Consider the following 14080-nt stretch of genomic DNA (forward strand, 5'->3'; position numbering starts at 1 on the left):
TGCTCCCCACTGCTGCTGCTGCTGCTGCTGTTCCCAGCTGAGCTCAGCCCCCATGCGGCCCAGCGCACATAAGCAGGAGCAGTTCTGAAGCTTCCCTGCACCTGGAACAGCAGGAAAAGCAGCAACAACTGGAGGGGGAAGGGACAGAAGGAGCGGGGGGATGTGCCTCTGAGCACAGAGGTGAAAGTGGGGATGCTTATCGCGCTGGGAGCTATAAAAAGTCTCCAGAGGGTCCTGCAGTGTTTTCTCTGCACCAGTGGGTTGCAGGGAGGAGGCCGGGAGCAGAGTTGTAGCTTCTTCACCCTCCTTTGCTAAATCCTGCATCCAGCCCTGTACACTCATAATTAGTGCAATTTTTCAATTGTGAAAAATATGCAGAACCCATGAAAAAAGTAGTATTGTTTTGGTCTGGTTTTCTGCAACTATATCATGCTATCTTCTGACACATCTTCTCTGGGAAGCAAAGCAGTAGCTCTGGACTCACTGGATCATGAGATTCTTTTTCAGCTCAAGGTACGACAGCAGCAGGAGGTTTTACATATCATCTTGTGAGTGTGTTAGAAATAGAATATTGTTAGAAATGCGCAGCTTGCATCTTGCACCTAATAAGAAAGAAATACTGCCAAGGACTTTTTCTTTCCCAGCCTTGCTACAGCCTTTCTCATTTTAATTGCGGTTTCTCCCCCTCACCTGCCTTAAGTCTTTCTCATGCGGATTGCAGGAGCCAAAATTCAATTATCTGTGTCCTTGAAAGGGGTGGGGGGAAGTAAACTTAAGTGACCTGTTGTAGTTTCTGAGCATGCTTAATTAGCTGATGCATATTTACTTTTCCGCCCTGCATACTTAAGTAGTTAATTATACTATACATGCAATGTATGTAGTGATGTAACTTACATGTATGTTTGTATGGAACGGAAGTAAGCTGTAAGAGTTCCTGTTTCTGCACACGTGCCCAGGAGAGAGAAGATAAATTTCGCTTGCGAATACCAATGTGGAGTCAGAGTAATCTGAGTACCTGACTCTGCTCTGACCTTTGTTTGCAAACAAATGCCACCTTTGTGCCGTTTAATGTATGTGTGTCTGTGATTTTTTTTGCGGGCCTCCAGAGAAAGGAACCGCTTTATGCATCAAGCGTACCGCAGCCCCAGGTGTCAAATAGACACCTATGAGCCCTTGGCCCCACTTCAGGTGCACAGGGTAAACTTCCTTGCCAAAAGGGGGAGATAGAGAGAAGCTGAGCATGAGGGCTGCATGCTTGATTCAGCAGGGAGGCAAAGCAGAGAAAAACTCTCAGCCCGTCTCAGTCAAGGCCTTCATTTCATATGCATTCACCAGCTGAAATACCTGATCAGCTGAAGGAGGTATGGGAATAAAAGATTGTATTGGCTGACACAGATCAATACATCACAGGGGGGCGGAGGCAAATGCTAAGTTTAAACCCTTTTGAGAATGACTGTGTCTTAATTTCTGAGCTTTCTAATCTGCCCTGGATTTTCATTCAAGCTTGTTAAAACTGAGTAAGTTTCCAGTTTTCACATGGTCAAGGGGGTCCAGCACTGCTGAACTGAGCCAAGCTTCACGGCACATTGCCCAGACCCAACTCGGCTCAGCTTTGCTAGACAGCCCCTACCAGCTGCTTCTCTAGAGCATAGTGACCCATTTCTTGCCTGCAAGAAAGAAGGTCCTCTATATGCCTATCAAACAGAAGTCTGTTGAATCTTCAGTCATCTGCCTCTTAAAACTGCTGTGTTGCTTTACGCCAAGTCTGTTGAGAGTGACATGCCCATCCCTGCTGCGTTTCATGACTGTAAGGAGAAACACGATTCAAAGGACAGGGAGGCTCCCTCTTGCAAAATAATATATGGTTGCATCCCAGCAGTCTGTCCTAGCAAATGCTGTAAACTGGGTGCGAGAGACTTGAGCAGTTGGTCCAGTTTCATGCTGAGGTAATGAGCTGAAAATGTCATGACTGGTTCTTTGGCAGAGGCACCAGAAGTGATCATCTGTTCAGAAGCATCTTTCTGAGGTCTAAATTTCCCCATCTAAATATTTTAAGCACTGAAGGAAAAATAAAAATGTGCTTAATTAGTGACTGGCTTGGCACAGCCCCAGCTGAGTGACTGAGAGTGTGGGCGTGCTGTGGACAGGGAAGGAACCCAGACAGCCATGCATACAGAAGAGAGGCAAAGCCACGCAGTCCGCAGCAGCTTCTGAACAGCTCCGGTGTGCAGCTACCCAGGAGCAGATTAAGTCAGGCTTCCATCACTCAATAAGGCCAGCTGGGTTTCCCAAGTTACGTCACGTAATGTAACCCATGGTTTTCTAACCTCCTGCAATCTACACGTAGAACAAGGTTTTGAATACCCACATAAACATCAACCTCATACTACATTTTGAGGTTGTAGATGCACTATGTAGTATATGCAGTAGATGCACTTTGTGGCCACAGACAACTGAATTCAGGATGATCTGTTCCAAATATGAAGATACTTTTATTTACAGCAGAGTCTCCATAAATTGCAGGAGGGTTTTATATTGTCTCCAGCTTAACCAAAAGGCAGTAGTGTCCTCCATATTTGAATGGATCTGACATGACCTCACTGAGTCGATGCACAGAGTTTTTCTAATTTCCAGATAAGACACAATAATATAAAAATAAAAATACTGGTTTGTCTGTCACCAGTGGGATGCTACACTAATGCTAGAGACATTGAAAAAAACAGTCTAAGTATGCCTTACACTCTACTTGCAATGGCATAATTTTATCTACTCTGTTTGTTTCCTGTCTCTGGTAAGGATTCTCTTTAAACTTGTTATCAATGTTAAACTTTTTTTTTAATTGACCTCACTTTAGTGGGCTAAATAAAATAAACTATTTGTAAATGTGCATCAGGCCACTACCCATTTCCTTGCTCAGTCTATGCTAGTCATCATTTTCTCAGGATTTTCCTCTTATTCACATGACAAAAAGATGGTTGAAAGCGATAAATGACTTTGTATTTCTTACGCTCTGTGCATTTCCTTTATAGTCTTTTTTCTGTCTTTTTCCAAAAATGGAACATGAAAGTATAATATATACTAATAAAAAGAGGTACTTTGTTTTCTCTTACCTTGTTACTCTATTGAGAGCAGTAATAAAGTCATTGTGAGTGATAAAACATGAAAAATTACCAAAATATACTGTAAATACTGTTCAGACAAAACAAAATAAAACAAAAAAAGGGTACCAAACTTACTGATGAGTCATAAAACCCACAAGTTAACATAAGCAGAAGTTGGTTACAGCTTACCAACTGCTGAGAAAGATGTAACTACTAACCCATAGCCACACACATTTTATCTTAGAGCCAAGAACCTCCCCAAAAAATCTGTTTCTAATTTTACACAAAACCCTTGAAATTTGGCATAGGTTTAAAAAATGCATAAAAAATAAGTCTGACTAAGTTTCGGCCTCTGAAATCAGAGACTGCCTTTTCAAACTCCTTTCTTAGACCTGCTGACCGACTCACAGAAGAGAGAATTTGCATTGCTTTGGAATATATCTGGAAAAATGAAGGTCTGTACACAAACTGAATTCAGACTTTAAATACTGAATTTGTCAGTCTAAACTTTCTGTTGTTGCATAAGGCCAGGCTCTGGTCTGTAAGTATTTGCTTCAGACAAAAAGAAAGACAGTTTCAGATATGATGCAGGAGTTCTGTGTTCATTCCTTGGATTGGTGTCAGTAATCAAATAGGAAAAAGATAGTCTTGCTTTTGGGGAGGGGGTTTCTGGTTACATGTCAAGTCATGAACTAACTACTTCATATTATTGAAGTAGATGATGATTATTGCTTGTTTCTATCCTGCAGACTTGGCTAAAAGTCGTATTTGGAGTGATCATATGCCTTTGCCTTTCCTTATTCATCATGGGTATTATACTACTTCCATCAAGAGGTAAGGGGATGTTGTTTTAAAAGTTTGGTAGAGTTGTTTTAAAAGTTTATATGATTGCTTACAAAACTTTTTTCAGGATTGTTTCCTTGGTATTGTTACAGCTAAGGGAATCTTGTATTGACAGGTAAGGTTCCTGGAGAGAGAGGAACATGCTACGAGTTCTTTCAAGTAAAAATAACCTGACTTAACTTTATTGTGCATGACAAATAATATGCTTTGACAGGCCTGCAAAGGTAATTCTTATAATCCATCATAGCCATGTTACTTGTATCATTTGCCTTTGGGGTAATGACACTCTCATGATCTGTTAGTCATTAGCTTTGACTATGGTGAACTTGTATTAGGTAAATAATAATTGTAAAAGATATTTTTTGAATCAATTACCAGTTGATTGCTTTTAGGGAGGAGGGTAGGAAACAATTTGTGATTATTTACAAATATATATTGATATAACAACAGTTGTTAATAAAACATTAGTTAATAGCTTGCTTCAGTAGTTTACCAGCGACTGGAAAACAGCTTGTCTGATACACCAACAGCTTTTTTGAGCCTGTTTCAGGGAAGGAATAGGTCTCAGATTGCCACAGTGCTTTATTAAAAAACATTTTGTATGACATTTGGAATACGCATGTTTTTAAGTGATACCAAAGTGGCACTGGCTTGATAGCCCAGAGAAGTTTTCCATGCGAGACAGCTCAATGAAGCTCTCTAATACAGGTATTTACATAACCCCTTTACCATAGCAGCTGAGCTAAGTGCCTCCCAAAGAGTTAAAAATGGAAATAGCAGTGAAAGCCTGTCTTTTCTTTATTCCCAACCTAACAGGAAACTAGCTTTACTATTTTACAGGATGTTTTGCTGGTTTGGTTTGGTTTGTTTGTTTGGGAGCTGGGGTTTTAACTCACTGACAGGAGTAAAATAAGAAATGAGTTTTCCATTCAGCCTGAGCAGTAATGAAGTCCATTAGTTTCTTATGTCTAGATAATCCCTAGCTATTGTGAATGTTCTTTCTCCTGCACTCATGGCTGACAGTTTCATTATTTCTGTGGAATGAAGCAGCATAAGGCCTTGGGGTTATGAAGGGAGAGGGAATTTCTCAGGTAGTAAGAATTGGGTGCGTCTACACATGCACTTTAATGTGCATTAATCTATCTTAATGCATATTAAAGTGTCACTAAAATGTGCTACTTAGTTAATACGCATTAAAATAGGCTAATGTGCATTACGTGCCACTTAAAAAACCCCACGCTCTTTAGTTAATGCACATTAAGACAGGCAAATGTGTATTTTCTTTATACCTCACAATGGAAGGTGCCTAAACATGAGCAGAGATCCTGGCCCAACTTGCTGTAATTCTACTGCATTGATTAATCGAGTCTGCTGAAGCATGGCAATTATCACACTCCAGAAGTCTTCCACATTTCATGTATCAGCAGCCCCACACTTCAAAATGGCAACAGGGGTGTTTTATCTAAAGCTTGTTCAAGAAGCTTTAGATAAAGTGTCCCCACTGGCAATTTGAAGCACAGGGACACTGATGCACGAGACACTCCGGGCGCTTTAATTAGAATGGCCCTTGGAACTGCTCTAATTAGAGTGCCATCCCGGACTCCTAGAGTACATGTATAAATGCCTGGAGAGGTACTAGATTGAATGCACACGTAGACATGCTGTTCCCATGAGGGGATTTGAATATCAGAACTGAGACTTCTGTCTGGATTTATGTTCATTGAGGAGCTGTTGCTAAGTGTGAAGCTCTGAAGTGATGTGTTTGTAGTAATCTGTGTTGCAAAACAGGTGAGCTGCTACATTTTAGCTAGTTTGAGCAGTGTCAAGGTGTGACTTTTCATTCCTAAATAGGAGTTATAGTAACCCATCTTAACAGTCACAAATATGTGGTTTACAGGTCTGTGATAAGATTGAGCAGAATTATTTGAATTACAAATGGGAATGGATGTGTTTTGCTGCTCTATTCTTTAGAAGTCCAGTAATAATGAAAAGTACAGAATGTCCCCGAGAATGAGAAAGAGTTTAGCAGTCTGACAGCAATTGACTCTGAAGGTGCAGGATGTTGGCCAGCTTTAGCCATTCTTCTTCATCCAGGTCCTGATTTCCAGCTGCAGAAGAACCTGAAAGAAAAGGCAGTTTTTACTCGATATAAAGAACACGTAGAGCTGTAATGGCTCCCTGTGTGTTGACCTCCGCTGTCTCACCAGTGCTCTGAAAAGCTTCACACACAGATGTTGAAATGTCATATTTTGGAATAATAATATGACCATGATAATCTGAGCAGAACACCAGTATGGTGTGTTTTTAATCTTAGTGTTTAATCTTCATTTTGAGTTCTCTCTTTATTAAGTGCTCACAGGGATGAAACTGTAGGAAAGATGTTTGACCCACAAATCGCATCTTGGAACAAAATGTGCAATTTGTAGAGATTGCACACAATACTTATGACCATGTATTGTCAGAGTTACTTATGTACATAAAGCAATATTTAAGTGCATCAATAGCTAGCTGTCATTACCGTTTAAAATGTAGAGCAGATGTCAAGGATAGACGCGTTGTAACATGCTGTAGAACGCACTGTTGTGATGACTTGATGTTGTTGGCCCAAAGAATGACTACAGAAGGGAAAAGGTCTATAGCAGTGATTCTCTACCTTTCTCAAACTCAAGGCACCCCTCGTTAGACTCTAGACATCACTCAGAAAATGCCAACTCTTAAGTTTTGGGGTTTTTTAACTACAGAAAAATAATAAAGCAATTCTTCTGTTGCAGATAACAGAGAGATACCAACAGGTGCTTTTAACAATATGAATTTCTTTTTGGAATCTCTGGGGTTCTCTCATGAATCATGTTTGCACATCTAAGAGCATTAACGTTGTGTGGCACCCCTTGAAAGAATCTCAAAACACCCCAAGGTGTCACAGCATCCTGGCTGAGAATTGCTGGCCTACAGAAATTTAAAGTTAGGGCGGTATGCTGTGAAGTAAAGAGGGCAGTGTTCAGAGTCAGGAGCCTCTGGCTTCTACTCTTTGCTCTGCTTGTTTCTTGGGTAGGTCACTTCACAACAGTCCCCCATTTCTCTAGCTCTGCAATGGGAATAACACTTACCTAATTTAGATAGGTGTTCTGAGTATGAGTTATTTGATGTTTTTATGGTACTATAAACATGTGAAGCATTCTTAAATGCTAGCATATATTTAAATTAGTGGTTCTCAACCTTTTTAGACTCAAGGCACCCCTCATGAGACCTAAGACATTCCTCGAGAATGCTAGCTTTTTTCACTCATTTTTTGACTATGGAAAAAATATTAGAGCAATTTTTCTGTTGAAAAGAACTCAGGAAGACCACAACAGATATACTTTTTTAATAATATGAATTCCTATTTGAAAGCTCTGGGTTGGTCTTGTAAATAACATTTCCAAACCTAACAATAATGACATTCTGTGGCACTCTGCAGCATCCTTGAAAGATGCTACAGACACCTCAAGAGACCGATTGACAAACATTGTTTTCAACACTGGAGAAACTAAAATAAGGGTTGGTAAAATTTAATTTGATTTTGGAAATTTGGACCGGAGCACATCTGGTCCAGAAACAGAATCTAACATGAGGACATGAAGTGAAGTAAAGAATGTGGAAAGACTAGAAAGATGAGGAGTAAATGAAGACATATTATTTCATTGTGGAACACAATTTCAAATTATAGAAATGATCTTTGGTTATAAGAAAGGAGTTAGAAAAATGCAAATAATTAAAACTGCCTCTCTAATTAAACCATTTATGTGTATCTTCAGTTTCAGTTGCTTAGAAATAACCACTCAAATGAAAAGGTAATCAAGTGAGAAACACTTCCATTCAGCTTTCTTGAAATGGGATGCTAGAAATTTAAGTAGAAATGGACATGTCATTTTGCAATTCATTGGCATTTGCACTAACTCATCAGACTTGAAAGGAACATGGTTAACAAAATCCTTAAGATGTTAGCTGATGTGAAAATGAAGACAATAGGACATAATAAACTTAATAGTGATATTGTGTATAAGTTTAGAAAAATAATCTCCTCCAGATTCTTTATTGACTTTTAACAAATGCAAAAACCATACAAAACTTTTGCCTTATTACAGAATCATATAGGACTGCAGGTTTTGGCCCCTGGAAAACACAGTAGTGAAAATAAGTCTTAATAATGGGTTTATAACCAGGATAAAAACAGAATCCAAATGGAAAATTTAAACTAAAAATATAAGGCATTAAAAAGAGGCGAGGATTTCTTAGGGTGGTATCTTTTATTGGACCAACTGTGTAATATCTAGGCAAGCTTTTAAATGCAAGAGATTCTTCCTCAGGTCACTCTTACATTACCATATTAAAAACATTTTAAATATCAATTTATTTACTATGGAGAAGTGATGTAAAATTTTATTCTTCTTGGAAATCATTTAAAACTAACGAGAGTTCATAATTGTTTGTTTTTCCTCTCTTCTCAGTAAAATACTATCATGTTTTACTCAAAGGAGATTAACTTTTTATAAACTTCTAGATATTTTCTGAGCTTTATTATGACTCACAGAGTTTTTGGTACTGGTATGTTTTTAACTGTGGATTGGCATTCACTTTATTAGGTCTGACAGTTTTCTTCTGCACTAGTGCAGACAAAACCAGTGTCAGCAGTCAACCTGACATGTGTATTCTCCAGTAAGTAATAGCTACATAGCAGAAAAGCCATGCACAAAGTACCCCATAAAAGTAAATACAGAGAAAAGTTTTGCAGGAAGCGAATATCTAGCTTCAACAGAGAGACAAACGTGTAATAAGGCAAAATGTAAAACTCCAGTGTAGAAAATCATTTCAATTGGACTATCTTTGTTTGTGAGCTCTGAAGCAAGAAAAACATAAGTAAACAAAACCAGGATGAAGTAAAAGAAATGTTCTCTGTGCTGCTTCATTGAAAGCCATGGCAAAATTCCCATTGACTTCACTGGGAGCAGAATAAGTCCAAGAGATTCCAGAAACTGGAAAGCCGCTAATTAAGGTGTTGAACTGAGTTGTCCTTATCATAAAGCTTCTTTTTCCCACCTGAAGATTAACTGTGTTGTATAGCCTTTCTGGTGTGAAATTCTCATTTTTGGTGGGTTTTTGCTAGAAGTACATTGATACATCAGTCCGATATCAGATCAATACCAATATAAAGAAAATGGTGTGTTTGACCAATAAATGCTGATACGTGTGTGTGTGAAGCTGCAGCACAGTACTCAGGCAGTGAGGAGCACAGCCCAGCAGTGTGAAGAGCTGCATGCAGCTGGTAAGTCCATTGTGGTGGAAGGAGAGGGGGTAGGGAAGAAGTGTGGGGGGGACAGATTAACACCCGCTGTGGTGAGGAAGAGGGCATGTGCAACCCAGCTGGGGCAGGGCGGGGCATGGGACGATGCCACTGCTCATCAGGGAGGCACGGCACCCGCCACTGCGCAGACCCCAGGAGGGCATGGCAGGCTGTGTGCTTCAAGATCTGCACAGGGTGGGGCAGGTGGGCTGCAGCTGCCAGCTGGAGCTGGGGCTGCACCAGGTTCATCTTGATGGGAGATGGGCTCAGAGCTGGGGCTACAGAGGGGATTGCAACCACCCCAAATTTCACCATAGGCCCACTGGCAGCACTGACGCCTGCCCAGCGCAGCCCCGGCTCTTCCCAGCGTGTGGGTGGAGGTGAGACATTGAGCTGGGGGCTATACCAGGCAGGCATTGGTGCTGAGAACAGAACTAAAGCAAAATTTGGGGTGGATGCAACCCCCTCCATAGCCACCACACTGAGTCCAGCCCCCACTGAGAACAGCTCGGACAGCCCAGGCTCCAGGCCGCAGCTGCAGCCTGCCTGCCCCTCCCCGTGCAGATTTGGGGGCACAGGCCCCACCCCCATGCCCTCCTGGGGTGTGTGCAGCTGTTGGAGCTGCCCCCCCGGTGGGCTGTGGCTCTGTCCCACGCCCCGCACCAGCTGGGCAGCGCCTACTCCTGCCCCCTTCTTCACCGCAGGGGGCATTGATCTGCGCCCCCTATGCCCCTTCCTTCCCCCCTCCCCTTCCACCACAATGGACTTACTAGCTGCATGCAGCTGTATTGGAAATTGGATCAGTATCAGTCGATATGCCTCCTTAAAAATGGCTATCAGTATCGGCCTCCTAGTTTTTGTTTTTCAGAAATTTGCCACGAAAAGTCTCATATTCCTTAGCTTGGCATTTAAGTATTACTGTCTGCCCATTCAGACTATATGACTGGAACAGTTGCTCAATTTGTTTTCACTTTTAAAAAATATTAAAAATAAATAGCCACAACTTTGTTCATTGTTTTTATAACAAAAGTATTTTGAATAGCCAGTTTGTAACTCAAGGGACTGGCTTGAAAATTAAACTTAGGGTCTTTGAGATAAGTTAATTGCAGCAGGTTGTAACAAAGTATTAGAAAAGCTCTCTCTCTTCCAAATCATTATAAATTGGGTTTTGCAACAGTGAATGAGTAAACAAATAGTTGTTCCTCCTACTGTACTTGTCCTGGCTTGGCTGGCTAACAAAAACAACTCTTCTGCCTTAACTGCTAAAGAATCTTGCTTGGAATAAACTGACTGGAGATGTAAAGCTCAGAGCCAACTCTCCCCTCCCTGTTCACTGCACACACAGTCAAATTGCAGCCCAGCCTCTGTTTCCAGCTCCAACCCCTTTTCCCAAGACAGTAGTTACACAGCCAGTATTAACAAGGCCACTCCCCTGCTATCTGGCAGCTCATTTGTATTGTTCTGTTCAGTCTTGTCTCCTCCTTAACTTTTGGGGTAGCTCATTTCTGAACGCTTCAGTTCCATCAAGGCCATCCAGCCATCTCCCTGTCTGGGTGGGAGCGCAATGCTGTTGCAATTAATATCAGTAACCCCAACTCAATTCTCAGCTCCAGCACTGGCAAGCAAAATCATGGACAATGGTATTACCCAGTACTTTTCATCTTACTATAGGCTTCTGGTGAACAGGCCTTTCCCAGGTTGGAAATGATCCACTTCAGGTATATTGTAGAGGAAAATGGAGAGTACATCACTGAGTAGCATTCAGAAGCAGTTATGAATATACATAGCCTGTTTGGAAGAAGTAATGTGGCAGCAGTCATGACTGTGGAGCGGGATCAGAAAGATGAAGTTAGGGGAGAAGAACCACTCTTTTACCATTCACTTAATGTTTGGAATTCAGTTTGTTAGATTCTTGAAATTTCCCTTTATTTATTGTCCTCTGTGAATTTGTCTCATGCTTCTTGTGACTACCCTAATAAACAAGTACAGGTGATTATGGCTTTTCAGGTCTAATGTTCATCTCTTAACAATTGTTAGAAGAACACTGAAAAGCTTGGGAGGAAAAGTTATAGGGACTTTTATGGTAGAGAGTATTTTACCTTTAGGTTGGTGGTGACTAAAATGCTCTTCGGTGGCATATATTTAAAAATACTAGTCACCCTGCACAAGTCCATGAGACGCACGCCCATTTTAAAACCTGGAAACTATAACAAGGAGGGTTTCCATTGTCATTGGTACCGAAGGCCATCCCTGTGTATATGAAATGAATCAATCTCAGTCAAGTTCTTATTTGTATATTCCTAGAGGCAACTTCTCCAAAAGTTTGAAGGACATTGTCAGTTCAAGTGCTAGGAAGCTGTCACTTGACAGATTCTGCAGTGCCTGATCTATGAATAAATAGAATATTACATTCTCAGGGCTAATCACTCATACTAAATTCATGAAAAAAGGGAGAAGAGAGACACCCAGCTAGAAAGGACTGCTGATCCATACAATGTTTTTAATAACATCCATTTTTCTTATATCTACAGCTTCCAACCCAGATGAGAGTCCTAGGGCTCTTACATTAGAGGATTATTTGAATGGAAATTTTCAGTATAAAACATTTTCTCCATACTGGGTTTCAGGTAAGTGAAGACTTTTTTCTTTTGAGGGGAGTTCATATAACACTTTTTATGCGTGTTTCCTGGACAGTTTATACAGAATCAGGAAAGTTACTTTTTCTTTAGCTGTTGCAACTGCTGTATTAATGGTACAGAATCACAGCTGAATCTGACTCTTCCATGGCAGTGATTCGAGAAAGCTGAAGTATCTACTCCTGTGAAAAAAGGAGTGTTCTGGATCATTAATCAAATTTACAGGGGCTCCATTGTCTTGTTACTCTGTTAGAAGCACCTGAGTTGTCATCCATCCCTTAAGGAATCTGCTTTCTTTCCTTCTTGGTTTTTGCTGAACATTTATTATTTCCATGGGCACTTAGTAAGTAGCCGTTTCTGGATGGTTCAGCTCTTCTGTTGCTGTTCACATTGGGTAGTATATTACTTTATAAGCAGTCCTATAGTCTATGCACTTATAGGAGTTCCTTTGAATGAAGTCAGTTTGCTCAGGCTTTGCTAAAGAGTTAAAAGATGTGTCTCAGAGAAAATTCTTGATTAAGTATATATGTGAAGTTAAGTATTATTAAGGACATGTGGCTGAAGTATCTGTAAGTAATGAAGTTCCTAGTAGGTACATCAAGAAACTACGCTGGGTTGTTGCTAACATGAATACTGTAGTAACATGTAAAGATCTCATTCATTTTTAGGCCCATTGTGCTAGGCGCCACACCTGTGCTTGCTTCTTGGTGTTGGCGTTAGCAGTTACTCTCACCCAGGAACAAAGGCATGAAACATGGAGCTGGCTCACAACATATAAAGACGTAAAAACAATTCTAAATACATAATGTGCTTCCAGGTCAGCTATAGCCATAATTTTAGAATTCATCTGTATTCTCATAAGATCTTTCCTACAGTAGTTACAATGTTATGATTGGCCATTTGAGGTGCTATGAAGGAACATATGTAGCTCATTCTAAGACAGTGTTCATTCATTTTGGAAGCCTCTTATTAGAGGCCTATGTATCATTATAGAAATAACTTACCAGGAAATAATACACATTATTTTTGGGATCTACAATGATACCTTTAAGTTAAAGCATAAGGTCCCAGTTGTTTAAGATCTTTACTATCTAAATCTGTAATCCAATTCCCTGATTATTTTTTGATTTCTTAGTCTTACTGGTTTACAGTGATAAATGCTTTTAAATACTTTTAATACTGTGAATCTTTTCATAGGTGTTCCATCTGGCTTTTTTTTCCATAACCATTATCTACTAGGAAGGGAAATTGTTGATCTGCTTCTGAAGGGGACGGAGATCGCCACAAATTTTTCTTTGAAAGTTAATGTCACAGAGTTATCACAGAGCTGATTGTCACAGAGCTGCTCATGGAATGAGCACTGAGCTAGATCTGATTGCTCACAAAGTTTTCTTACTTGTATTGAGGAGCTCTATCTAACTCAGGAAGTGCACCGGCTGACCAGGGGCAAGGTGCTCCTAGACTTGGTTCTGGCCAAAGGGGCCGATCTAGTGAGCAAGAACCAAAGGGGATGATCTAGTGAGCAACCTGAAGATCGAAGGGAAACTGGGCAACAGTGACTATGAGATGATTACTTTCCCCATTCACCGTAAGTCAGGGAAATTGTCCAGTAAGGTAGAAATCCCTAATTTTAGGAAAGCTGATTTCCACAAACTCAGGAGATTGCTTGGTGAGGCTCTGTGGGACCACAGTCTGATGAGAAAGGGAGTACAAGGTCGTTCCTCAAAGTGATCCTAAAAGCTCAAAGGAAATCCATTCCCTTTCACAAGACAGGCAACAAAAGAGCTGGGAGACCCCCTTGGCTCAGCAGGCAAGTCATGGACATCCTGAAATTAAAATGAGAAGCCTACAGGGATGGAAGTCAGGAATAACTACCAAAGAGAGGTATTCAGGAACAGCCCACACCTGTAGGGAGCAGATCAGGACGGCAAAAGCACAAACCGAGTACAAACTGGCAACCGGAATCAAGGACAACAGAAAGTCCTTCTTTAGATATGCAGGAAGTTAAAAAAAGAATAAGGGAAGCATAGGGCCCCTGATTAATGAAATAGGACAGCTGATAACTGACACGCAGGACAAAACCAAACTCCTGAATGAATACTTCACGTGGTATTCCACCTGGGTGTTAACCTGCTTGATAAGATATAGGATAGTCAAGGTGGGGGTGACCACCCTGCCAC

General features: G+C 40.7%; 1 protein-coding gene across 1 annotated transcript in view; it reads left to right on the forward strand.

Moving 5' to 3' along the window:
- The first annotated feature begins 3306 nt into the window (after positions 1 to 3306).
- LOC149867541 (prolyl endopeptidase FAP-like) overlaps positions 3307 to 14080 on the forward strand; it is a 60455-nt gene continuing 49681 nt past the window's right edge. Inside the window, exons 1-3 of the mRNA XM_090045609.1 lie at positions 3307 to 3556; positions 3851 to 3935; positions 11796 to 11891. Of these exons, the coding sequence (XP_089901735.1) occupies positions 3551 to 3556; positions 3851 to 3935; positions 11796 to 11891 (187 nt within the window). The 5' untranslated portion in view covers positions 3307 to 3550. The remainder of the gene's footprint in view (positions 3557 to 3850; positions 3936 to 11795; positions 11892 to 14080) is intronic.

The sequence above is a fragment of the Crocodylus siamensis genome, chromosome 4, assembly GCF_052110815.1.
Source record: "Crocodylus siamensis isolate JL-2025a chromosome 4, ASM5211081v1, whole genome shotgun sequence".
Taxonomy (NCBI): Eukaryota; Metazoa; Chordata; order Crocodylia; family Crocodylidae; genus Crocodylus; species Crocodylus siamensis.